Here is a 26,327-nt window from a genome sequence, read left to right on the forward strand (position 1 = left end):
GTTGGAAAAGAGTGTTCGCTATGATCAGCGTGTTCTCTTGGCAAAACTCTATTAGCCTTTGTCCTGCTTCATTTTGTACACCAAGGCCATGCTTGCCTGTTATCCCAGTGATTTCTTGACTTCCTACTTTAGCATTCCAATCCCCTACAATGAAGAGGACATCTTTTTTTGGTGTTAGTGCTAGAAGGTGTTGTAGGTCTTCATAGAACCGATCAACCTCAGCTTCTTCGGCATCAGTGGTTGGGGCATAGACTTGAATTACTGTGATGTTGAATGGTTTGCCTTGGATTCATACTGAGATCATTCTATCGTTTTTGAGATTGTACCCCAGTACTGCTTTTCCCACCCTTTTGTTGACTATGAGTGCTACTCCATTTCTTCTAAGGGATTCTTGCCCACAGTAGTAGATATGATAGCCACCTGAATTAAATTCACCCATGCGTGTCCATTTTAGTTCACTGATTTTCAAAATGTCGATGTTCAATCTTGCCATCTCATGTTTGACCACCTCCAGCTTACCTTGATTCTTTGATCTTACATTCCAGGTTCCTAAACAATATTGTTCTTTACAGCATCGGATTTTCTTTTTACCACCAGACACATCCACAGCTGAGTGTCCTTTCGGCTTTGGCCCAGCCGCTTCACTCTTTCTGGCGCTACTTGGAAATACCCTCTGCTCTTCCCCAGTAGTATATTGGACACCTTCTGACCTGAGGGGCTCATCTTCCGGCGTCATCTCTTTTAGCCTTGTGATACGTTTCATGGGGTTTTCTTGGCAAGAATACTGGAGTGGGTTGCCATTTCCTTCTCCAGTGGAGCACATTTTGTCAGAACTCTCTGCCATGACCTGTCCATCTTGGGTGGCCCTGCACAGCATAGCTTATGGCTTCACTGAGTTACGCAAGCCCCTTCGCCACAACAAGGCAGTGATCCATGAAGGGGCAGAGTGGCTTACAGATCAATAAAAATAAGACAGTCCCTGCCCTTGGGTTTATCATCTTAAAAGACTTGACACAAAAGTAAAAAAAGGGATTGGGTAGGGGGGAGGAAAACAAGAAAACCCAGGCACCAATTCTGAATGTTATCCTTCTACTTGCAGCCTCCTATGCCACCTCCCATGCTGTTCCGCTACAGCAGGTTTTCAGGTGGCTTAGAGGGCTGCAGGGTGAAGGAGAAAAGAGCCTTCAATGTGCATGGGGTGTGTGTGCAGGGGGGGCTTTCAAAATGATCCTTGGTATGAGGTAAAGAGCATTCCAAGCAGGCCAGATGGTATGATATGAGTAATGTTCTCTGTGTTCATCAAGTTAGTAATTCAATGAGATTTCTTTACCTGACTATGCATTATTCCTAGATGAAGACTGCATTCTGGAAATGGCTTTCCTCCTGGACAGTTCAGAGAGCGCTAAGAACTTCAATCACGAACAGCAGAAAACATTTGTCTTGGAGACCGTGGACAGAATGAAAGGCCTGCAACTCAATTCTGGCCGTATCCTGAGCTGGAGGATTGCCTTGCTTCAGTATAGCAGCACTGTCCTCATCGAACAAACCTTCAGAGACTGGAAGGGACCGGATGCCTTTAAATCTCGTATCGCTCCCATAACGTACATCGGCCATGGCACCTATACCACGTATGCCATCACCAACCTCACGCAACTCTACATGACTGAAGGGACTCACGGTAGCGTGAAAGTAGCTGTGCTGTTGACAGATGGAGTGGACCATCCGAGAAACCCAGACATTTTTTCAGCAACTGCCGATGCTAAACACCAAGGTATCGTGTTCTTCACAGTGGGAATGACCAGAGTGGCTGAAGAGGTGGCCAATGCCGCCAAGCTCCGGCTTCTGGCCAGTGTTCCAGCATCCAGGTTTGTCTTCAATCTGCAAGAGAAAGGAGTTGTGGAGAGAATTCTCAAAGAAATGGTAGGGACAAAGATTTCAGCGGGACCTATATAAAGCATATATGGCACTTATAGCATATATTATGCACTTCTCGTGTTATAATAATCAGTTGTTTCCAAATGTTACACGAGAGGAGGGGCCACTTGTGCAACGGGGCTTTCCCTCTCCCTCCTTCCCATGTGGAGGAGAATGACCAAGGGCATCTCTACACCAGCCTAAAATTCTGCATTTAAAACGGGGCTTTCTGCTTCCGTTTTAAATGCAGGCTCATGACGACTCCCTTTTTCACCCGGGTCCTTTCCCCCCTCCCCCTTCCCCCTCCTTCTCCCCGTATCTGAGTCTTCCATTATCTTCCATTGCTCTCGCTCCTCTTCTTGCCACTTTTACTCTTTTTACAGAGGAAACTGAAGCGGAACACAACGGGGTAATTTGATAGCTCATTATCTGCGATCTATTTAAAAATGGAACAAAGGGCATTTAGTTCAAGAGATGCCTTGGATGATCATGGCGTTATGTAAAGAGCCTGCAAACTTCCGTGAAGGAGCAATTTCAACTGCAGAATAAAAGCTCAGTGTGAAGGAGCCCCAAGGGGGCTATAGTTCCAATGTGATTTAAGTTCTGTTAGATTAGAAACAAGACACAAAGCTGTGCATTTCATGATGCCCATTTTGGATTTGTTTTTGTTCAGAAGGCCACATCATCAATTCTCAGATTTTAAGGTTTTAGACTACAATGTAGAGGAGCCCTGACAAAGAGGTTTAACAGCCATTGGATATATTCCCTTTTTAGCTCTACTGCAATTTTCGTTTAGCATGCTCAGGGCTCAAGCATCATTTTGTTGGGCCTGGTACAAACATGTAACAACATCGTCCCGTTTCTCTCTCCCACCCATGAAAGGTCCTTTCTGTTTTGATTGGTGTCCCTTAGCTTCCTTAGGTTTCTTTGTTTAACCTTCTTACAGTTCTGATAGTCTGATTTGTATTTATAGCCAGATATGGCAGTAAGGCATATGTGTCTATTAATTATAGACAAGTGACAAAAGCCCTTAGACTCTGTTCTTTGTCCCTGAGATCTAGTTTCAGTTCCTCTGTGCACTGTGGAGAGCAGACCTCACCCATTTACCCACATATCTTCTGGGGCCTGTAAATCCTGGGGACCATCTTCATGGTCGATTTAGTGCGCAGTGGGAGCGCTTTGAGGTCGTTCACATCACATGACGTTGTCTCCAATCTGCAGCCATCCAGCAGCTTCCGTCCTGAAAAGCCACATTTTTAGAAACTCCTTTTACTCCGGTTTTTGAAGTTAAAGCAACTCCAAAGTGGTCCCTCTGCTGTGTGCCTTTTGCTCCCCACATTAAATCCTGGGCATACCTCTGTGATCTGGCAGTAGAGATGGGCAGACTCACCTCCATCCGGTCACTTCAGGCGATCACCAAGCTGTTGTCGCTGCCCACCCATGTGAGCCCACTGCAGGAGCTAAAGGACAGCTCGGCGACTGCCTGAGAAGCATTGCAAGGCCGTCTGTCCCCTTAAAGGGCCCTTTATGCCTGTAATCTTGAGTCATTGCCCCTTTAAGGCATCCATAGATGCAATTTTAGATATGCAGAAGTAACCCAGAGCCGTGATTGTGTGCACAATTGCAGCTTGGTAAGGGGACAGACGGCCTTGCAGCACTTCCTGCCAGTCGCCGAGTGGGCAAGTGAGCCCTCGCAGCCCGGCAAGCAGACTCCCGCACCATCCCTACCAGCCAGTGACATGGTCAAGGGGCGGGGCCACCCTTTCCCTCCACCTCCATTCCCCTTTCCCCCCCAATTGCAGTAGGGGCTTTTGGAGGCTTCCTTTCCCACTTCCCACTGTAGCCTTTTCGCCCATTCACAAGCAGCAGCCTGCCTTTCTGGAGTACTCTGCGAGCCACGGGGGGAGCAAGCAAGCGAGAGGCAGTGGGGATGATGGGGTCGGGGAGCGAAGGAGCAACTCCACTCGCTGTTGTTTCTCATTTGTTAATCAGGCGGGGGAGAAGGAAGCCGCCATCCCCCTCCTCCTACAGGAGGGCGGCAAGTCCCATTGAGGTAAATCGCCATTCTGATGGGGAGGAATAGGAGTCTGATGAATAGGCAAGTTAGGCTAGTTACAGAATTGGAATTACTTGCTCTCTGATTCATAAGAGCCAGGGGACCTAGGGGTGAGAAACAAGCCTCTCTCATTCATACGTCCCGGGTTGATGACATTCAGCTCTCCTCCCAGACTCCGCCCACTCAACCCCAAAGTTTCTACTCCCGTGTGACTGGAAAAGCAGATTTTTGGTGCTGTGCACTCCACTTTTATTGCTTCTTGCATCCCTGATGGACCAAAGCCGATTTCATGAAAATCCAGATAATACCCTGATTCGCTTCTCATTTCGTTGTCATGTAGATCCAGTCTTGTTTGAAGGACTGGCTCTCGCTGTCCCTGGAATCTGAATTTCCCTAATTATTTCAGCACTTGTCCCTTCTTCTTGTTGCTAGTGAGATGCCAGCACGAACTGAGAAACTCTGGGACTTGTAGTTCCTGAGAGAGCACATCACGTAGGGTGGTGCTGTACTCTCAAACAACAAGTTCTAGAATTTGCTGCGCATGCTTCTCTCTCTCTGTTCTAGAGAAAGGCCTGAGGCAGCAACTCACTATTCAGAATGTTGCTTCTTCTGTTCTAATACTGCTTCCAGTTGGCTCCAGCAAACTGCCCAAGATCTGGACATCCCATATAGATACAGGGAAATAAATTCACATAAGCATCCTCTACAATTTAGCTTTAACTTTTTCCCCCCTCATGGTAATGGGCTTGCATAAAGTGTTGGATAAAGTGTTCCCCCAGCCCCGCTCCCATGCTTGGGCCCTGGGAACATATACCCTACATGACAAAACAGTTTTATACCTGTTTATTTTACACTGACGTCCTGATTTGTGGGTTTTAATTCTAGGTCTGGCAGTATCTTTCTATAGATCTAAGGCCAGCCTTCCCCCAACCCAGCACCTTCCAGATATGTTGGACTACAATTCCCATCACCCCCAGATGGGAGTTGTAGTCCAACACATCTGGGGGGCAGTGCCAGGCTGGGGAAAGTTGACCCAAGCTATATCACATCACATTTTAGGATTTGGAAAGCCGTGTTCTGTTTCTGTTTGTAGTTCTGTGATTAAAACTCACCAGTCAACTGAACCTGTCGAGGGCAGGCCATAGTTGCTCACATACAGCAGCACTTGCCATTTGACCACCTAGGTCATTCTGGAGCTCTTTAGAGACTGAGGATTACCTAGCCATCACCACGTATGACATCCCTTCTCTTTGGCCCTGCAAAATTACTAGACTGAGGCTGACCCATGGGCTAGAAAGTGGCTGCTGAGGGATATGAAAAACGGTGATGAGTTTTGAAAGGGGCAGAACTGGGGAGATCACCCATAAGACAAGTGGCACATATCCAAGATCCAATGTGAAGCAATCTTATGCCTACAGCCAGCTTTTTCAATCATTTTTATTATTTGTGCAATATATAGGCGTTTGCAGGCCCAGAGTTGGCACCTGGCATCCTAGGGCAGCTTCCAAGCCCCTATAACCTGACAAGGCCCACCAGTGCTGACACCTGCCCTGGGCCTCCCCATGCACCTAGCTGGGTCTGCAAGCAGCCATTTTAGTTTCCCACAGCGCCCTGGAGTGATGCTATATCAGACATCCTGGGGCATTGTGGGAAATTTCAGTGATGGCTCCTAGCCATCCATGGAGTTATGCTGCTGCCACGTAGGCCTGGGGGAGCCCACCAGGGGGCACTTTGCCTAGTTTATAACTTGTTATTCATCTGTTGTCTTTCTTGAAGGGTGTGTTTCAGTTGTCAGCATACTGTATTTTCCCAAGCTATCAGAGTTCAGTATTTTGCATGCATGATGCTCCTCCCAGATGACAAATCCATTGCTATTATGCATTCTGTATTGAATGTGACTTGGGCTGTCACATTTTTTCTGGCAGGGCTCCAGGACAAACAGAACTTCTCGTTTTAAAGCCTTATTTAATTTCTTTCTTTTTTTAAACTTTCATTGGTGACTGTCGACTACCAACTGTCAACCACCCCAAATGCTGGCTCAGCAATGCTGTACATTCACATGTATATCACTGAGCAATAATGTTCCCCTAATACACACACACACACACACACACACACACACACGCTTCACCAACTAATTTGCAGGGGACCAATTTTGGAGGGCCACTTTGGTGAATAATTTTTCAGGGGGAATTATTTGGCTACTGCCCCCACCATTGGTAGCCCGCTCCCATGTGCCTTTGAATCATTTAATCTCCCCACCTGAAATCCCCCTGGTTTCAGGAAGCCCAGATTACACCTCTTAACGACTGAACAACAAAAATTATGGCTAAGCATTAAATTAGTGTTTTGATGAATGATTTGAGTATCTTGAATGTAAGCTATTTGGGCAGATGAGACTAGGATTGGGTTATGACTCCCCTTGGGGGAGATAACAGAAGCCCCCTTCACATGTTACTCCTCTGAAGGGGCAAATTGTGTTGAAAGGGAGTGCAGAGCCATGCCTGTAGCCCCGCCTCTGATGTTCCATGGCTCCTCCTGCCCCTGCCCCAATACATGTTATTAATGTGGATGTCTGAGACAGGGAAGCCTTCGCACATAGTCCTGTATATGTGGACACTTCCCTTGGGTTCCAGAACCTGGGGAAGTCTCCACCCTAAGGATTCCCCACTTCAGGCTTCCACATGGATGGTGGCGATGGAACTGTGAGGAGCCACACAACCTTGGAGCTGGGGCCTAAGAAATGTCCACCACATCCCATTTCAACACACCCTTAGCTACCCCATAGAGCAACTTTCCCCAGCCTGGTGCCCTCCGGATGTGTTGGACTGGAAGTCCCATAATTCCCAGCCAACATGGCCAATGGCTATGTTGGGTAGGAATTCTGGGAGTTGCAGTCCAACACATCTGGAGTGCACCAGGTTGGGGAAGGCTGCCTTAGAAGCTTTGAACATAAAAGGCAATAATCAACAAGTGAAGTTTTCGCCAGTATAGTGATATGTTGATAAAGCTTCTCTTGTTAGTCTCTATCTGTTATGTAGCTGTCAGTTAAAAAAAATGGCAATGGCATGGTATCACAAGCTTAAGGTCTGTGCCATTATTGAAATAATCTTCCAGTTTGCAAAGTATCCTTTTTTCACTTTTTATTAAAGTGTGCTTTATTACCTATAGAAGTTTTAATTTTGTTTGCACTTATCTGTCTCCCCAGAAAGATCTGGCAGAAGAAGGGGTAAGTCTTATTTCTGGATGGGGGAAAATGCATAACTGTACAAAAAGACTTGTGAATTAAAGTGATGATTCATTATGTTGGCAAAATTATAATCTGGTTTTACTGCAAGACTGTGCCATTTTACCTGTTGTAAGCCACCCTGAGTAACGTGTAGGCATTAGAAGGGTGAGATATAAATGTTCAGAATAAGTAAATAAATACATATTATGTCAATTATTATCATTTATGTAATACAGGATGAATAGAAAAACAAGAAAATAGTTTTTAGAAAACTACAAAGTACAATAAGGAAATATCACTTTGTTTACTCTTTCATGCACCTTACATCTTCTAGCCCATGAGTGGGCAACCTATGGCCCATGGACTAGATCAGGCCCATGGAGGTTCCAGTACAGCCCATGGAGGACTGGACATTCTCTGCAGGCTGTCCTCAAGCCCTGTCCTCTGGCCTGGAGGTTACCAGGGACTCGGGCAGGAAGCAGGGAGAGGAATCCCCTTGTTATCTCCGATCTGTTACTGCTATATTTTGAATATATTGTGTAATGCACATGGAACGGGCAGAGCAGTCCTGATCCCCTCTGGTGGCTGTCCAAGAGGGGGTAGCATGGGGCAGAGATGCCTCTCTGCTGGTGGAGACGAGCTTCGCTGGCAGGGAAGCACCTCTGCCTCAGGGGCCGCAGGAATGCCCACGGAAATCTCCATGGGTGTAAATCAGGGGTGCAGAACCTCAAGTCTCAGGGCTAAATCTGGCCCTCATGGGATCCCAGTCTGCCCCCCTGGGGTTCCCCAGATAGCCACACCCCCTTCCCCTGGGCCCAGCCCCTTTCCTCTGACCACCTATCATTTGGTGGTTTCTTCGCTTTTGTGCAGGTTTTTCCCCATTCTAAAAGGCTGAAATGCCTCTCCTGAAGCTTAGTGACTGGCAGAAAGAGCTTTCGGCTAAAGTACACTGGTATTTTTGGTATTTTGAGCCCACCCCTTTTGCTTTTAGCCCTGCCCACCAGTAGAATATGCCCCCCCCCTCTCCAGAATGGAATCCAGCCCTCGGGCTGAAAGAACTTCTGCACCCCTGATGTAAATCTATTTCCAGTGGTGTTCCTGCCAGCAGTAGCTGCCATTAGGCCCCAAAACGGGGTGTTCTGTGGTACCTCTATGTCACATAGACATTTGAGTACAAATATCCCTTGATTACTAGAACAGTCTGAAACAGAGACATTTGTACATTTCTCACTTAAGCGGGGGGCGGGGGGGAGATGAAATTCTACACCAGCTAGAAAGCTGAAAGTTGAGCAAGATTTTTTTAAAAGGTTTTATTAGTTCTCCAAAACAAAATTTAAAAAACCCACAGGAAAAAACTACAACAAATAATAAAAAGAAACACATTGGATTTAAATCTAATTATTGACAGAGGGTAGTATGTACGTTTAACATATATGTATATTTTCCCCCTTTGCCTTACAAACTAAGATATAGCTGGAAACCATAGGCTGCTTGGAGGTTGAACAAGAATCTGAAAGGAAAATAAAAGTTTTGATTATGTTGTGGGAAATCAGTGGAAATATTTGCTAAAGAACAAGAGTAGTTAAAATCCAGTTTTAGTATTGGAAGGTAGTAGAATGCTGTTTCAAAATCACATCTTCCCTACTTTTAATAAATAAATAATCAGCAAATAAAAGAGGTGTAGATCTTTCTGGCAAGATTAAGTTGACGATTAATTTATCTGGTTGTTTTTGTTCAAAAGTGTCCCCAGCCTCCTATATGTAACTGTGAAAAAGGAGAAAGGGGCCTTCCTGGCCCTGCTGTAAGTAGCAATTATTTTTAACTGACCTTCTTCTTATGCTTAATTTTGATGGTGAACAGAGATTATTTTGGGTGGCAGCATTTTATTAATTAGTGGTGCCCGTTTCATGAAAAGCATATTTAGAGACAATCGCTGTGGGATCCAGCGTGAGGGAGACACACACACACACACACACACACACACGTCATTCACAGATGACAGGGTTCTGATCTTTTAGTGCAGGGATAGGGAACATGTGGTTGTCTATGTGTTGTTGGATTACAAGTCCCATCAGCCTTCACTATTGGCTATGCTGGCTGGAGGGCCACACGTTCCCCTTCCCTGGTGTCGAGGAAGCCCTCTGCGCATACAGCTGTGCAGATGGGGACTCTGAATACGCATTGGGCTGGACTGAGATTCTTAGAGAAGAGCCATTGAGATTTAAGTCAATGGGATTTAAGTTTGTCATGACTAACCTAAGTCCCACTGATTTCAACGGCTCTATTCTAAGCCTGACTCAGTCTGGATCCAAGCCATTACATGTGCCCTCAGTTCAGCAGGTGGGAGACTGCTATCACAACGCTACTCCCATGAAACTCAATGGACCCTTGCAAGTCTGTATGCACAGGAACAAGCTGCGCTTCCCCATGCACATACTTCAGTAGCAAGGAACATGCGAAACCATGACTATGGCTTTTTATAAAAAGTATAAAACTTCAAAACAACATTTGTTTATTGTTCTGACAGAACAGCCAAACATGTTCCTTCTCACTATTCTTGTCTATAATGATAAAAAGAGGATGTGTGCCTGTCTGTCCGTCAGCACCATAGCACCAAGGCTGTGAAGGTTTTAGACACCTAAAACTCGGCAAGCGTGCTCACTAAATTGACCCTAGGGGTGTGCACCCCAAGGTTTTTTTGGCTTTTTTAAAGTGCATTAATTAATTTTAATTAATTAAAATGTGTCCATGTGGTTGAAGCCCGCAGTAACACCTTCAGCCACTAGGGGTAGTCTTCCCTAACCAGCACATAACTTTGCAGTCCATGCGGTTTGAAGTCAGGGGAGATTAGTGGCCTGAGGGACAGAGTGATATGCCTGCTCCCTCCCTCCTGCTGTGCGGCAGCTCCCACTCAGGGGAATGGAATGGACAGACCCCTCCCTCAGGGGTCAGTGGGGGTAGATCATGGCAGGAACCATGCCTAGGAGTACCAGTGGGCATGGCTTCGTTCAGACAGGGTGAGCAAAATGTGTCCAACTCTGATGACTGTGTAAGTTTGCTTGAAGGCTTTGCTGTAATAAACTGAGGGCTATTCCAACCTGTGTGAAGCCGGGTCTGTTCACTGGTTTTAGAATAAGTCCATGCTGGATTTTTAAATATAGTTTAAAAAGAAAATTTGACACTCATGAAAATAATCTTCTTATCTACTAGACAAGCTATTTGAAAGCTGTAAGAATGGTACTTGCATGTTTAATGGCCAGGAATAATGCGAATGAGCATTCTGACCAGTGCAGCCATTCCATTTGCATGGCAAAACTGATTCTAGCAAGACCTGCTTTAAGCTTCATGTGTGGGCAAAAATCCTTAGAATATGGTCACTTTCTTCTGGGTTATCTAATAATTTTCTTAATAGCGACAATACAAAGCTGTTAAAAGTGTAATTAACAGAGGAAGTTGGAACATAAGGCACTTAATTAACATCCTTCTGTTGTTTTTCTGTTTCCAGGGTAAAAAGGGCCGTCCGGGTGATGATGGAGTTCCTGGTCCAAAGGGAGTGAAGGTAACCTGGCACTTGAGAGGTTATTAAAATGCCCATTGGTTTAGAAAGGACCTTGTTGACGTAAACACATGTTCAGTCAAAACACGGCAGAGTTTAGAACTGAGGGTGTATAAATAAATCTAAGTTAAAACTGTAATTCAAGTTCCTGAATGAGAATTATGTTTTGTTTTGAAGGCGGGACTAGAGTGGACTGGAGACTCCACTTTCCCTTTCTGTGTTTAGTAATATAGAATTCAGTCTTAATTCAAATGAAGTGAAGGACAACCTTCTCACTAACTTCAGAAGTTTTCAGCATTGCATTATAGAGGAGGAGGAGGAGGAGTCATAATAATAATACACCTTGGTGCTTCTAGGGGGAGCCAGGCCTAAATGGAATTCCAGGAAGAGATGGAACGGAGGTAAAGCATAAAGCATCGTATTTTCTATTATGCATTCACTTGCTTTGAGGGAAACACCTAGGTCCTTTAAACCAACACACACCCTACGATAAATGCAATATGTCCCATTTCCCCCACAGCCTTATAAAACAAGACATGTAAGATCCATCTTAAAACAATAACTTAGCAATGTATGAGCAACTGCTGTTGCCACATCATGAAGGTCACACATAAAACCTCCATCACATGGTTCAGGCCACTTATGTGGTTCCAAATCACATCTGCATCAGCAGCTCAATCAGGCAGCTCCCACTGCTGTCTTTTCAAACCACCCAAGCTATCTAGCACTGTCAAGTTCCAAATGGCCACTTTCAGGAATTGTTTGGACATTGGCACTCGCAATGGTGCCCACCCAGTGGACTTTTGCAGTGCCAGATATTTTCATACCCAAAGCAGAAACTGAAATAATCCTCCCACCCCTGTTTTGTATAGGAACTCAGTTGTTGGGGTTTTTTTGAAATCTCACAGAGAAATGAAGATTCGAAGCAAGAAAATAGTATTCCCTCTGAAATCTGGAAAGCAAATTTTTCATGGTTTTCCGGGGGTTTGATTGATACTTGTAAATAAAACAGAGGATGAGGCTATGGCCTATTTGCCATTGAAGACAATAGGATCCTGATCATCTATGCAAGACAGTCCTGATAGAGAGCCTGCCAAGAAATCCCTAATTTCTGGTACCCACTCCAAAACTTCAGAATAGGTAGGCTAAACACATCAAATTAATCAATAAGCAGTCGTTCCCTATTGTCCTAAATTTCTTATCTAAGTAGTGCCAGGACTAATGTAGTCAATGTGTATTTTGTTTTTTTCCATAAGGGGAAGTCTGGATACAAAGGAGAAAAGGTATGGATATTTTTCATCTTCTTCAGCAACAGAACATAATGGGAATTGGTAGGGAGAAAGCACTGAACACTGCAGATTTTTTAATGCAGAGATAATGGTAGTGATTTATTACACTTGTTTTTTAATCTAAGGGTGAAAGAGGTGAATGTGGAACACCAGGAATAAAAGGTGACAGAGTAAGTAACTATCTTATGGTTAAATAGAGGGGGAGGGGGAATTAATGTAAGGGCTTATACAGGCAATTGGGAGCTGCATTCCTCATAGAGCTGCTAGGCCTGATCCTGTATAGTACTGTGATCACTGTGCAAACCTGCTTCACTGAGGTGGGACTAGCCTTGCAGTGGGGGGTGCATAAAGAGCATGATCACGTACACCGGATTTTAAATCTGACCTGACTTTACTTTTTCTGCCCATGTTTCAGTTATCCTTACCACATTTTTACCCAGCTACTTCTTGTTAGCTATTGACTATTAGACTTATTCTATTTTATATGGTATATGAGTTAAAGTATAATTTCTTCTTTTATCACTCAGGGTCCAGAAGGTCCAGGTGGCCCAAGAGGTCTCCGAGGTCTCCAGGTAACAGATAGTGAACACACTTTCCTTTGAGACCATGCTAAGCTGTCATCTGTCTCTAGCTACATTGCCCCTCCAATTTTACTCAAGTATATGTTGATTTTCTGTCATTATGGCAACCTGTATCTCATCATTGTGGGCCATTATCAATAATCACCACGTGGGGAAAATTGTGAACGGTGATTTGTGAAGTGCAGTGGAAGTTTATTTGGCCACAAATATATGGGGAAGGAAGCCAGTGGAGGTTCTCAGTGCATGAACTGCTGGCAAAATAAACACTCAAGAAGCACTTCACAAGTGATGGTATATACCAACCTTCCCCAACCAGGTGCCCTCCAAATGTTTTGGACTACAACCCCCGGAATTCCTGACCTGCTCAGGAGAGTTGACATCTACAACATCTGGAGGGCACCAGATTGGGGAAGACACGCACATTTTCCTACATGGATATCCCTGTAAGGGAAACTTCTGTGTGTGAAGAGGTGTTCATTCACTGGAACTAGGCAGTGGTCTTAGGCTGCACATTTAATGTGAGGCTATTTGTATATAAAATTTCCTTGGTTAACAGGATGGTAAAATGACTGACCTAAATTTAATCTTCCTTCCCATCCTGTATTTAGAGGACTACTCTCTAGTCCTCACATGCTGTTGATTTTAACAAGGCAAAACTAGTACATAGGCTTTTTTAATGTCAGAGACCAGGAAATGCCTATACATGGCCATTTTTATTCTGGCTTTATTCTGGTTGTATTGTTATATTGTGGTTTTAATGTTTTTATATGTTAATGTTTTATATTTTATATTGTTTTACTGTGCACTTTTTGGTTTTAATTTTTGTGAACCGCCCAGAGAGCATCGGCTATTGAGCGGTATAGAAATGAAATGAATAAATACATAAATACATAAATAATTTTCTTAACTAATGGGCTAATGTGATTAAGGTGGTAAAACCCAAGTCAGGATTCTCCAGTGCTCTGAAAGAGCTTTCCCTGTGGGTTGCCAGCCTGCTAGTAATGTGTGTTGTGATTAAAAGTTTCATTTCCAGATCAGAGCTTGGGGAAGAGTTTTGAGAGCAACGTGGTTATAGGATAGGGTACAGGTTTCTATAGGCTGTAATATAAAAGGTTATGTAATCAGTGGATCATCCAGTTACTTTTCTCCTCTCATCCCTATAAAACAAGTATCTATTTATCCTTCCATGGACTAGACTAGAGAGTATCCATGTAATTTGAAATTAGCCTTATTAGATATATTGTTTGCTCAGTTCCCAAAAGAGACCAATAATAAAATGCATTATGAAATTGTATGGTTCTAAAAAAAATCTAAAAGCTTGTGAAAACAATCTCTAAAACCAATGAAAACAACCTTCCTCTCTTGCCAGTTTTAATGAAGAGGCCTTATCTTTTATCTTTACTGTGGAAGCTACTAAGATTTGAAGGGCTGATTCCATCCAACTGACCCACAGAACTGGCCAAAAAGAGAAGTAACTGAGAGGAACCTAAGCCTGCCCGGACCCCATATCACTTAACCCCTTCTGCCATGGATTCCTCCCTTGTTCTCATCAGTGGGAAGCACCTTTCCAAATATGTCCTGCTTTTACTAGCAAGACATTGCTTTCCAGCTCTTTTCAGGATATTAATTCAAGTCAAAGCAGCAATCTAACCAATGAAAAAAGGTAATCTCCTTGGCCCTGTAAATATCTCCAAATCTAATTCTTTATGAACCCACAGACCAAGAAAGGCAGATTCAGAAGCTAAGACTAGATGGTAGGTAATGTTTCCTTAGGAATGTAACCAACCTTCAGGTATATAGCCAAATATCATTACTTGGTCACGGAATGTACCATTTTGTGTGAATTGTAATAAATCAATAATATCCTTGTTTATCCAAACTTCTTCACTTAAAAGCCATAAAAGATTCTTATCACATCTTCATGTTTTAACAGGGTCCCCAGGGTCTGCCCGGAGATCAAGGGCCTGAAGGAGTGCAGGGATCAAAGGCAAGAATCATAACATTAATTTTATTTTTTAAAGTCATAAGTCATTACAGCTACATCTCTAACTTTTCCACAGACTTTGCTTCCCCTCACATTGTTTGATTCACAGTGCTTGGATTAAAGTCCTCCTAGAAGAAAAACAAAAGCTATGAAGCTCCTCAAAATGAAACAAGATAATTGTAGGATGTAGTTTAGGGTGCAATCCTATGCATGTTTAGACAGAAAAAAAACACCTACAACTCCCAGCTGGCTGGAGGATGCTGGGATTTGTAGGACTTTTTTCTTTCTCCAGCATGCTGGTTGGAGGATGCTGGGAGTTACAGGACTTTTTTCTGTGTAAACATGGATAGGACTGCACCATTACTGTACCCCATTGGGCAATGCAATTAGAAATTATAGACAACGTTTGTGCCACTTAAAACGGTATGTAAATGCTTTGAAAATGGACATTGTCAAAATGGCATTCAGCTGTTCAGTGCTTCAGTCATCCAAGGGCACGTTATTTAACAAAAATTAACAGTTCAGTTTTCCAAAAGATAGACTTTTTGCTTTTTAACAATTATCTCAAGAATTTGAGAAGAGCTGCTACTTACTTAATGGCACTAGTCAAGGCACATGCCCGGTTTTATAAGGCAAATATAAAAGTTTGCACGGGAGAAGTTTGTTAATATTTTTAAAATTTTGTTCTTTTATGTTTTATTCTTGGTTTGGTTAACAGGCATTTTTATAAAAGTTGGTCACCAGTGTTATGGAATGTTATCTTTAGGCTGAATTCGGCAGTCTTGGATTTATTAATTGCTTTTACAGATTTATGTCTGATTTGTGGCCCCTTTTTTTGGTAATATATTGGTTAATTTTTCTGTTATATTGTGATGTCCTATGGTTATAAATCATAAAACCGAACTATTTAACAACTATGAGAAATACATTTTCAGTCTAAGAATCAAAGTTATATAAAGAGGTGTTTGTTGTGCACGTGGTGTTGAAGCCACTATTATTAATTTTGCTACAGCAGAATCCAGAATTTTAAAAACATGTTTTAATTGCACTTCAGTGATAATGGGATCAAATCAGTAACATATGTACATACGATATCGCATATTCAGATCTGTTGGGATGCATATATTAATGTAAAAGATACTACTATTCAAAAGTTTCCTCTACTATTAATTCTAACCATTTTAGCTAGACTGAAGCTGACTCCCCAAGAGCATCTGCAAAATCACCAAAGAATCATAGAAAGAGCAGGAATAGACTCCTTTGTTGTTACTTAACAGTGAAATGCAATATCAAGCTAGAAATTTACAACTTCCATAACATTCCACATTGCAAGAATCCCCTTCAAGGCACTTCATTTACATTTTTGTATGGCTTTAAGCTGCAGGGAAACCATTAAAGTGTGGCTCATAAATAATATCTCACTGAGACTTTATATGACACTTGAATTTCTTCTCTAATGTATGAGAAAGTTATTTTACTCCAGGCCATCTCTCCTAACAATGGCACAGTATGTGAGTACTGATTGGTAAGAAGTTGATTCACACAGCTGCTTTCCTGTGATTTTTGTTCCCACCTTGTGCTGACATCCATGTGGTATACAGTCTTCATAGCAATGTGGTGTAATGGCTAGAGTGTTGGACTGGGAGTCGGGAGATCCGGGTACTGATCCCCTCTCAGCCATGGAAGCTCACTGGGTGACTTTGGGCCAGTCACAGACTCTCAGCCCAACCCACCTCAGAGGGTTATTGTTGTGAGGATAAAATGGAGGAGGAGAAGGACTTTGTACGCTGCCTTGGGTTCCTTAAGGAGGAAAAAAGGCAGGATATAAATGCAATAAATAAATACATAAATAAATAAATATTTCAACATGCACTTGTCTTTCTGGCCACTGCACATACAGCAACCCAAAAAATTACATTTCAGTGCGTTTTCCATGTGGATCTTGGCATAGGGGGCTCACTGCAAAATCCATTCGATATCCAACAAAAGTGGTTGGGTGAAGCAAGTCCTAATTTACACTTAATGCTTTTATCCCCAATTAAAATTGTCACATTCTGACATGGGGCCTAATTGGCTGTGTGGATTTTTCCCAAATCCTTGGTTCCAGAGACCCTTTGGGCAGATCTAGTTCTCACTCCAATGGTGTCCCCAGGTGCACCCATTCACTCTATCCCAGTAAAAATTAGCCCCCTCCCTTGTACAACAACTATCATTAGGAAAAAAACTGATACCAATGGGAAGGTTTTTCTTAATGTTAATTTCCACACAGGGCAAGGGGATGCATTTTACTGAGATTGCAACTGGTGATGGAAGGGTTAACCTTCCCTCCACCCACATGGTGGTGCTGATTATTGCCCTCAGGGTCAGCCCAAGACATTTGCTGCCTGAGGTGAAGGAGAAGTCCATGTCCCCTCCCCTGTTCACATGCAGAATCTGACTGGGCTGCCAGATGAATCTTCCTTCACCACTGGCAATGGGATAGTGTTCTCCACCGTGCCTGAGGCAGCAGGCTAGTTTAGAGGGGCCAGGATAGTTTCTGTGGCACACATAGCTCAGTCCTCCAACATAGGGGAACTGCCAGGGAGTTCAGGAGGAACAGTTGGTCTGCTGCCACCACTGTCTCCCAGTCACTTCACTCTGCCTAATGGCAGTGCCGGCCCTGATCACCCACCCCACCTGGTGTACATTTTTTTTAAGAACAGCAACGTGATCACTAATCACAGCATTAGTGTCACATAAAGTTAGGCCTAAGAGGCGAATCTGTGGAACAGACATAGGAAGAATCCTCAACTGTTCTGCTTTTCTCTCTAAATCTTATACAGAACACAGTGCATGTACAATTCCTTCAGTTCATTTTTGTCCTTTATTCTTCCTCTGCATTACTGATGCACACTTTGCATCTTGATGAAACACTGCCAAAAAGCACTTGGATGCACTGATAAAACATCACACAAAAATAATATTTTATGCGTTCTTGGTCACATCAAGATTGTGTGTTTTTCCCCCACATCCACATTGTTGATGCATGCAAAAGATGCAAACGAACCAAAGAAACTGAAAGTTGCAACAAACATCACATGCTCCAATTCCATATTTAATTTTAGAAATGTTCCTAGTTCAACTGGAATTCAAGAAGCATGCAACATGGGGCAGAGTGAACCCAAGTAGGAATGGACGGATGGATCAATCCATTTCCTATCCGTATCAGTCTCATATATCGTCATTCATAAGTCCATTCTGTTTCCACATTAATCTGCGCATTTTTAAAGCATGTTAAAATTTGCAGTATTTTATATGCATTTTACTCTAAAATACATGTTTTTGTAGGAATTTTAACCTAAAATGCACATTTGTATATGCATTTTAGTACTTTTTTTGAGATGAGAACTGTACCACAAAGTTCAGACAAGTGTGAAAACTGAAGGATAACGGCCACAGGGAGAAACTGTTGTTCCCATCAAGGGTGAGCTTTTCCATCTGCTTTGCTCCATCCCCCTGCCTAGGAAAACTTATAAGAACCCTGGGGGCAGTTGGCGGGTGTGTGTGTGCTGTTTTTGCTTTAAAACATCAGGACAGATGTTTGGATTTTAGGTTTTTTAGTTTAAAATATATTATTGAGGTATTGCTTATTTACATTTGTACGTTGTATTTTATTGTATCATTTGAATTTTGTATTTATATTAACCTTCGTGAGCCACCACGGGGGCCTTTTTGGCCAAAAAGTGGCATAGAAATGAACTGTAGTATAACATTGAGATCCACTTATTAATCGGGGCAGTGCAAATCAGGATTGTTGGTTTAAAAATGCAGACCAAACAAAATCTCATCTGTTTCTGGCCAATTGCTAAGTTCACCTTCAGAGTCTCTTCACTGGATACTTCTACCCACAATGATACGACAAGTGGCTACCAGAGGGAGAAGGACAGGGGGAGTGCGACCCTGTTGATTCTCCTGGACCTCTCAGAGGCTTTTGATACCATCGACCATGGTATCCTTCTGGATAGGTTGTCTGGGTTGGGAGTTGGAGGCACTGCACTGCAGTGGTTCTGCTCCTACTTGGATGGCTGACTCCAGAAGGTGGTGCTGGGGGATTATTGCTCTGTGCCATGGCAATTGTGCCATGGGGTTCCACAGGGCTCTATTTTATCCCCCATGCTGTTTAACATCTACATGAAACCGCTGGGGGAGGTTATCCGGAGGTGTGGGCTGAGGTGCCATCAGTATGTAGATGATACCCAGCTCTACCTCTCTTTCTCATCAAAACCAGGTGAGGCAGTGGCTGTTCTGAATCAGGGCCTGGGCACAGTAATGGACTGGATGAGGGCCAATAAACTGAAACTCAATCCAGACAAGATGGAGGTACTGTTAGTGGGTGGTTCATCTGCCCGGCTAGGTGATGTTCAACCTGTTCTGGAAGGGGTTGCACTCCCCCTAAAGGGTCATGTTTGTAGCCTGGGGGTGCTCTTGGACCCTGTCACTTGAGGCACAGGTGAACTCAGTGGCATGGAGCCACTTTTTATCAGCTTAGGCTGGTATACCAACTACGCCCTTATCTGGACAGAGATAGCCTAGCTACAGTTATCCATGCTCTGATAACTTCTTGTCTGGATTACTGCAATGCGTTATACGTGGGGCTGCCTTTGAAAATGGTCTGGAAACCAGCTGGTCCAAAATAGGGCAGCAAGATTGTTAACAGGGACTGGCCAATGAACTCATATTACACCAGTACTTTTCCAGCTGCCCTGGCTGCCAGTCCATTTCTGGGCCACATTCAAAGTGCTAGTATTAACATTCAAAGCCCTTAATGGCTTGGGGCCAGGTCATCTGAAGGATCGCCTCCTCCCATATGTGCCTGCCCGGACCTTAAGATCATCTCAGTGGCCCTTCTCCGTGAGCCCCTGCCAAAGGAAGTGAGGCGGGTGGCTACTAGGAGGAGGGCTTTCTCTGCTGTGGCACCCCAGCTGTGGAATGAGCTCCCTAGTGAGGTTCGCCTGGCACCTACACTGTATTTTTTCCAGTGCCAGGTGAAGACCTTTTTATTTTCCCAGGCATTTTAGCATTTTATCTCTTTAGACTTTTAGCTTTGGTGTTTTAAATCTGTATTTTAAATCCCTGAACTGCTGCTAGGTTTTATTCTGGTTGTATTCTTTACTGTGGTTTTAATTTTTTATATATTTTGTATTGTTTTATTGTGTGCTCTTTGGTTTTAATTTTTGTGAACCGCCCAGAGAGCTTCGGCTATTGGGCGTTATAGAAATGAAATGAATTAATGAATGAATAAATAAAATACCACAACCTTCTCTGCAGTAGCCCCCTTCTGTGGAATGCCCTTTCTAGGGTGATCTGGCTGGCATTTTCACTGTATACATTGAGACAGCCGTTTAAGACCTTCATCTTCCAGCAGGCATTTGATCTTTAATCTGTTGCTCTGATTAGTAACTTTACTGCTGGCTCTTTAATATTGAAAATGTTTTCATATTTTAATTGTTGCATTCCTTGATTGGTTATTTTAAAGTTGTTTGGTGTTTTTTTTTTTTTTTTAAACTGCTCTGAGGGCATCTGCCTCTTGGACGCTATGATCTGCTTTGCATGTTATGGTGGTGGGAGGCGATGACATCAGGAGAAGGGAAGGCGATTGAGACATTTGTGTGCTCTATCCCCTTCCAGTCCACCTCCCAACCTCAGTGATTTTGGTGTCTTGCCTGCAGTCCCCTCTAGCCTAAAGGTGCTGCTGATGAATGCCAGGTAGGCTACTCAGAAAGGTAACATCATTTCTGAGTTTATAGCTGAAGAACATGCTGACCTGGCTTGTGTTACCGAAACCTGGTTGGATGAACAGGGAGGAGTCAGTCTCCCCAAAATGTGTCCGCCGGGATTTCTTGTGCAGCACCAAGCTCGACTGGAGGGGCAGGGAGCGGGGGTAGCCTTGGTTTATAGGGATTCTATCCCCCTGGTCAGACTTCCTATTCAACAGTCAGCCAGTTTTGAGTGTCTGTACCTGGTGTTGGGCACCCAAGACAGAATAGGGATTTTGTTGGTGTACCACCCACCCCGCTGCCCAGCAGTCTCCCTGACTGAGGTGGTCTCAAGTGTGATGTTGAGGACCCCAAAGCTTATGGTCTTGTGGGACTTTAATATTCATGCTGAGACTACTTTGTCAGGAGCGGCCCAGGACTTCATGGCCGTCATGTCAACCATGGGCCTGTCTCAAATAAAATCTTGCCCAACATATGTGGCAGGACACACTTTGAACCTGATTTTCCATGCTGGATTGGGAGAAAATGATCTGCAGGTGGGGGAGCCAGTGGTGATTCCCTTGGCATGGACAGATCATTATCTGATCAGTTTTGACCTTCAGGTCACCTGTAACCTCCGCAGGGGTGGGGGACCAGATTTGATTGTCTGCCTCTGGAGACTGATGAATCCGGATGGATTTTTGAGACCTCTTGGGGATTTTCCTGCAGGCTGAGCCGGCAGTCCTGCCGAGGTCCTGGTCACCGCTTGGAATGAGGAGAATTATATATTTATCGTATGGCACATTTATATTGCATTACAATAAAAACATAGAGCATAATAAATATGAAATATAAAATATAGACAGGAATATTACAAATGTATGTCAAGGTTACAGATATAGTTTTTTACTTCTGTTGTCACAGCCAGGAAATCAGCAAAGTCTCCATTGTAGGCCCGGTTTTGACACTCTGTCACTGTATGTTGGATAGTTTGTTTTTCAGCCCCACAATCACCATTTGATGATGTTGTTTTGCCCAATTTATAAAGGGTATCTGCACATCTATCATGACCCGTGTGAATTCAGTTCAAGATTGTCCATATCGCACTGGGCTGGTCAAATCCAGGTGGTTTTTCCAAGATGCAGGGCAAGCTTCGGCATTGTGGAGGGCAATTTCCTAGCCAATGTTGTTTCCACGTGTTGTGGATATTGAAATCATCTTGTAGAAGAGCTTTAGCAGTATAAATGGCTGGATGTCTCGATCTTAACCTGTTTTGCTCCAAGTAGTTTACGCCATTTAATATTGGTAGCTGGAAATTGTCAATAATCTTCCGGTATTCTTGAAGAAGGACCGCGGTGGCTTAGTGGATAAGACGCTGAACTGCAGACCGGAAGGTTGGCAGGACAGCAGTTCGAGACCCAAGTGCTGCGTGACGGAGTGAGCTCCCATCTTTAGTCCCAGCTTCTGCCAACCTAGCAGTTCGAAAGCAAGAAATTGCAAGTAGATAAATAGGTACCGCTTCGATACCTATTAGTATCGAAAATATTATATATAATATAAATATTATAGTAGATAATATTTATCTACTTGCAAGAAATTGCAAGTAGATAAATAGGTACCGCTTCGGCGGGAAAGGTAACAGCGTTCCATGCACCTCGGTGTTCAGTCATGCTGGCCACATGACCACGGAAGCGTCTTCGGACAGTGCCGGCTCTTTGGCATAGAAGTGGAGATGAGCACCACACCCTAGAGTCGGACACGACTGGTTGGGGACACCTTTACCTTTACCTTTATTCTTGAAGAAAGGCGCTCTTTCATCTTGCATCCGGAGGTGGTATATGGCTCAAAACAGGCAGCCAGTATGTGGGAGTAGATCGTATCGTCCCACTAACAATACGCATTGACTCATGCAGTTGTGTATCAATCTTTATCGTGTGCAGACTATTAAGCCACACTGGGGCACAATACTCTGCTGCTGAGTAAACTAGACTGAGTGCGGTCGTTCTTAGCGTATCCGCTGTCGAGCCCCAGTTAGTGCTACATAGTTTGTGTAGAATGTTATTTCTACTTCTCAATTTGGCAGCAGTCTGCATCAAGTGTTCTTTATAGGAAAGTGTCCTATCCAGTGTGACCCCAAGATATTTGGGATGCATGTTGTGATTGAGCCGGTTTCCCTTAAATTGAACGTTGAGCTCTCTGCCTGCTGATCTATTACAAAGGTGGAAGCATGTTACTTCCGTCTTTGTTGGACTGGGCTGTAACCTCCACTTACAGAAATATTTATTCAGTATGTCTAGATCGGAAGTGCGGACATCTTCAGTTGTCTCAAAGGATTTATGTTGTGTGGCTATAGCCCAATAATCCACGTAGCGAAACTTCCTAGACTTTGTGTGTGGTATGTCAGCTATGTATAGATTGAAAAGGAGAGGTGCAAGAACCGAGCCTTGTGGTAGTCTGTTGTTTAAAATTTTAGGGACGCTAGTATCCTCTCCTATAGTCACAGATAAAGTTCTTCCAACAAGCATATTATCAATAAGTCGGGTAGTTTTTCGGCACGAGGTTACTGGTATTAATTTATAAAGTAGTCCATGTCTCCACACTGTATCATATGCTGCACTTAAATCTAAAAAAGCAACTGATGTTTTTTGCTTCACCTGATATCCTGCTTCTATATAGGTTGTTAGTGAAAGCGCTTGGTCAGCGCAGCTTCGTGCGGGGCGAAATCCAGCTTGTTCCACTGGAATTATCTGGAGTATCTTCTGGCTGATTCTATTATGCAGAAGCCTTTCGAGAAGCAGTGCGATTGGTCAATAGTTCTTTGGTTGAGGAGATGACCCGGGCTATTGATATGATCGCTCCCAAATGTCCTCGACCTAGTCGAAGAACTGTGTCAGCTCCTTGGTATTCTGAGGAGCTGAGAGCAATGAAACGACTGTGTCGACGATTACAGCGCAAATGGCAGAAGACTTGGAACGAATACGATCGAAGTAAGAATCCACTTGTGATCTTATTCGGTGGCGGTGATAGCGGCGAAGAAATCCTACTTCTCCGCCACCACTGCATCTGCTTAGTGTCGTCCAGCGGAGCTCTTTTGTGTGGTTAAAGGCCTCTTGGGCCTTTACAAGAAACACAAGAACTTGAACCCTCAAAGGCCCACTGTGAACAATTTTCCAGACACTTTGCAGATAAAATTGCATGCATTCGTGCTGACTTGGATGACATTGTTTTGACAGAGTCTGATATGGACGAGGCTAGTGCACCATCTAGTCATATTATGGATATCTTTCAGCTTGTGCAACCTGAGGATGTGACAAACTGCTTGGAGGACTGAGGCCTACTACTTGTTCTTTAGATCCTTGCCCATCCTGGCTCGTGAAATCTGCCAGAGCTGGGCTGGATAGCTGGACCTTGGAGGTGGTAAACGCTTTCTTGAGGGACAGCAAGGTCCCTGTAGCCTTGAAAGAAGCTGTGGTGAGGCCCTTGCTGAAGAAACCAAATTTAGATCCCATGGTTGCAGATAATTACCACCCTGTGTCAAATTTGCCGTTTTGGGGCAAGGTGCTAGAGTGTGTGGAGACCTCACAACTCCAAGCCGTTTTGGATGAAACTGATTATTTAGATCCATTCCAGTCAGGTTTCAGGGCTGGTTATGGGATGGAAACAGCCTCGGTTGCCCTGGTTGATGACTTATGCCAGGGAATGGATGGAGGGAGTGCTACCCTGTTGGTTCTTCTGGACCTCTCAGCAGCTTTCAATACCATCGACCATGGTATCCTTCTGGATTGTTTATCTGGACTGGGCTTGGGAGGCACAGTTTTAAAGTAGTTCTGGTCCTTTCTGGAGGAGTAGTCTCAGAAGGTGGTGCTGGGGGACTTAGGTTCCACCCCATGGCCATTAGCCTGTGGGGTGCTGCGAGGTTCTATCTTGTCCCCCATGCTTTTTAACATCTACATGAAACTGCTGGGGGAAGTCATCAGGAGGTTTGGGCTAAAATGTCATCAGTACGCAGATGATACTCAGCTCTACCTCTTGTTTCCATCTGCACATCCTAAGGTGGCTGTGGAACTCTTGAACCAGTGTCTGGAGGCTGTTTTGGGATGGAGGAGGGTGAACAAGCTGAAACTTAATCCAGACAAGACAGAGGTACTGTAGGTTGGGAAACCAACTACTTCAGATGGAGGTTTACAACTGGCCTTAGATGGGGTTGCACTCCCCCGAAAGACCAAGTGCACAGTCTGGGAGGCCTCCTGGACTCTGAGCTAACCGGGGAAGCCCAGGTGGCTGCAGTGTCCAGGAATGCTTTTTACCAGCTTAGGCTGGTATGCCAGCTGTGGCCCTATCAGGAGAGGACAGACCTTGCCTCAGTGATCCACGCACTAGTCACGTCCAGGCTGGACTACTGTAATGTGCTATATGTGGGGCTGCCTTGAAGACGGTTCAGAAACTCCAGCTTGTGCAGAATGCGGCGGCACGAGTATTGGTGGGGGTGAGGCAATTCGGTCATATAACACCTATACTGCGCCAGCTGCACTGGTTACCGGTGCGTTTCCGAGCCCAATTCAAAGTGCTGGTTTTGACCTTTAAAGCCTTAAACAGTTTGGGACCACTTGAAATCCTTACTTGAAGGACTGTCTACACTCATATCAGCCTGCCTGCACTTTAAGATCAGAATGAAAGGCCCTTCGCATTTGCCCACCTGTGAGAGCAGTCAAGTGGGTGAACACACATGAGAGGGCCTTCTCTGCAGTGGCCCCACACCTTTGGAACAAGCTGCCATTGGAAGCCCGCCATGCTCCCTCATTGAAGTCTTTTAAGAAGGCTGTCAGGAGCGCCCTAGCTGCCTCTTAAAGTCCCCTCCAGTAGCCAAAACAAGATGCAGACAAAAGGGATTCTTTCCAAGGCTTTATTCCTTTACAACTTAATGACTCTTTCAGATGCTAATTGCCAGCAACTAAGCAAAGAACTGCAAAGGGTATCTTAGCAGGGTAACCTAAGCTCCATGTACGTAGTTGGTCCCCGTTTGGAGGAGAAGGGTGGGAAAGCTCTGAAACTTATGGGCTAGGAGGGGAAGCTCCCCCCGTTATCCATGGGGCATCGAGGTGCAGCTGTTGCCGTAGCGCCAAGTGGGCTGAGTGCCTCCTCTCGGCACCCTCCACTTCATGCCTCTCTCTGCACTGGCGCCTTGCGTCTAGCAACAACCGATCTCCCGCTCTTTCGCTGCCAGGAATCTCAGGAATGCAAGCAGGGGGGCCTCTCCCTGCAGCTGTGCCTCTGAGAGATGAGCAGGCTCCTCTCCCATGGGTTGTAGCTCTTCCTCAGAATCAGAGCTGCTTTGGGGCTCTATGGGTTCAGCTCCAACCCTGACATCGGCCTTGAAAACACATTATTTTACCTTGGCCTTCTACTGATATTACTGCTACTGTTGCTGCTGTTAACATGGTTGTTGGTTTTATTGTTGGTTTTAATTGTTTATTGTTGGCTTTTATTGTTTTTACATTTTTATCACTTTTAATATTTTAATTGTTTTTATGTATTTTATTATTCTAAGTCGCATTAGGCTTCTGCTCTGAAAGGAGGCCAAGAAATATTTTAAATAAATAAATAAATTGGATGTCATGCTAAGCCATGGTGGGTTGTTTTCAAGAGTGGTTGCAGGGTGCTGATGTCCAAACCCAGATGATGTCCAAACCCAGACTGGTTTTTCCATTGTGGGTTGTTTTTTGCAAACAAGCCACCCTGAGAACCCATAGCTTGTAGCAGGGTTATTTAAGGTGGCTTGTTCTCAAGGTAGCTTGTTGTGATGTCTGAACCCAGTAGGGCAATTTTATTATGGATTGTTGGGAATGGCTAGAGAAACATTGAGCAAGACTGGTGAAAACCCCTGCCACTGTTCGCAATCTTGCCATTTTCCCTCATCCCTTTTCAGTGCCCTGTGCCTCAGGATGGATTTTTAATTTCTTTTTTCATAGAAATCTTGAAGAAA

At 44.1% G+C, this 26,327-nt stretch overlaps 1 protein-coding gene across 1 annotated transcript in view; it reads left to right on the plus strand.

The window, feature by feature from the left end:
• The first annotated feature begins 1,371 nt into the window (after positions 1–1,371).
• Positions 1,372–26,327, plus strand: part of LOC146358492 (uncharacterized) — a 67,992-nt gene continuing 43,036 nt past the window's right edge. The window contains exons 1-9 of the mRNA XM_084805088.1: positions 1,372–1,920; positions 7,179–7,199; positions 8,941–9,000; positions 10,705–10,758; positions 11,112–11,156; positions 12,012–12,038; positions 12,170–12,214; positions 12,572–12,616; positions 14,559–14,612. Of these exons, the coding sequence (XP_084661214.1) occupies positions 1,372–1,920; positions 7,179–7,199; positions 8,941–9,000; positions 10,705–10,758; positions 11,112–11,156; positions 12,012–12,038; positions 12,170–12,214; positions 12,572–12,616; positions 14,559–14,612 (900 nt within the window). The remainder of the gene's footprint in view (positions 1,921–7,178; positions 7,200–8,940; positions 9,001–10,704; positions 10,759–11,111; positions 11,157–12,011; positions 12,039–12,169; positions 12,215–12,571; positions 12,617–14,558; positions 14,613–26,327) is intronic.

The sequence above is a fragment of the Heloderma suspectum genome, chromosome 1 (genome assembly GCF_057233095.1).
Source record: "Heloderma suspectum isolate Gila_16-S chromosome 1, 16-S_ref, whole genome shotgun sequence".
NCBI lineage: Eukaryota > Metazoa > Chordata > Lepidosauria > Squamata > Helodermatidae > Heloderma > Heloderma suspectum.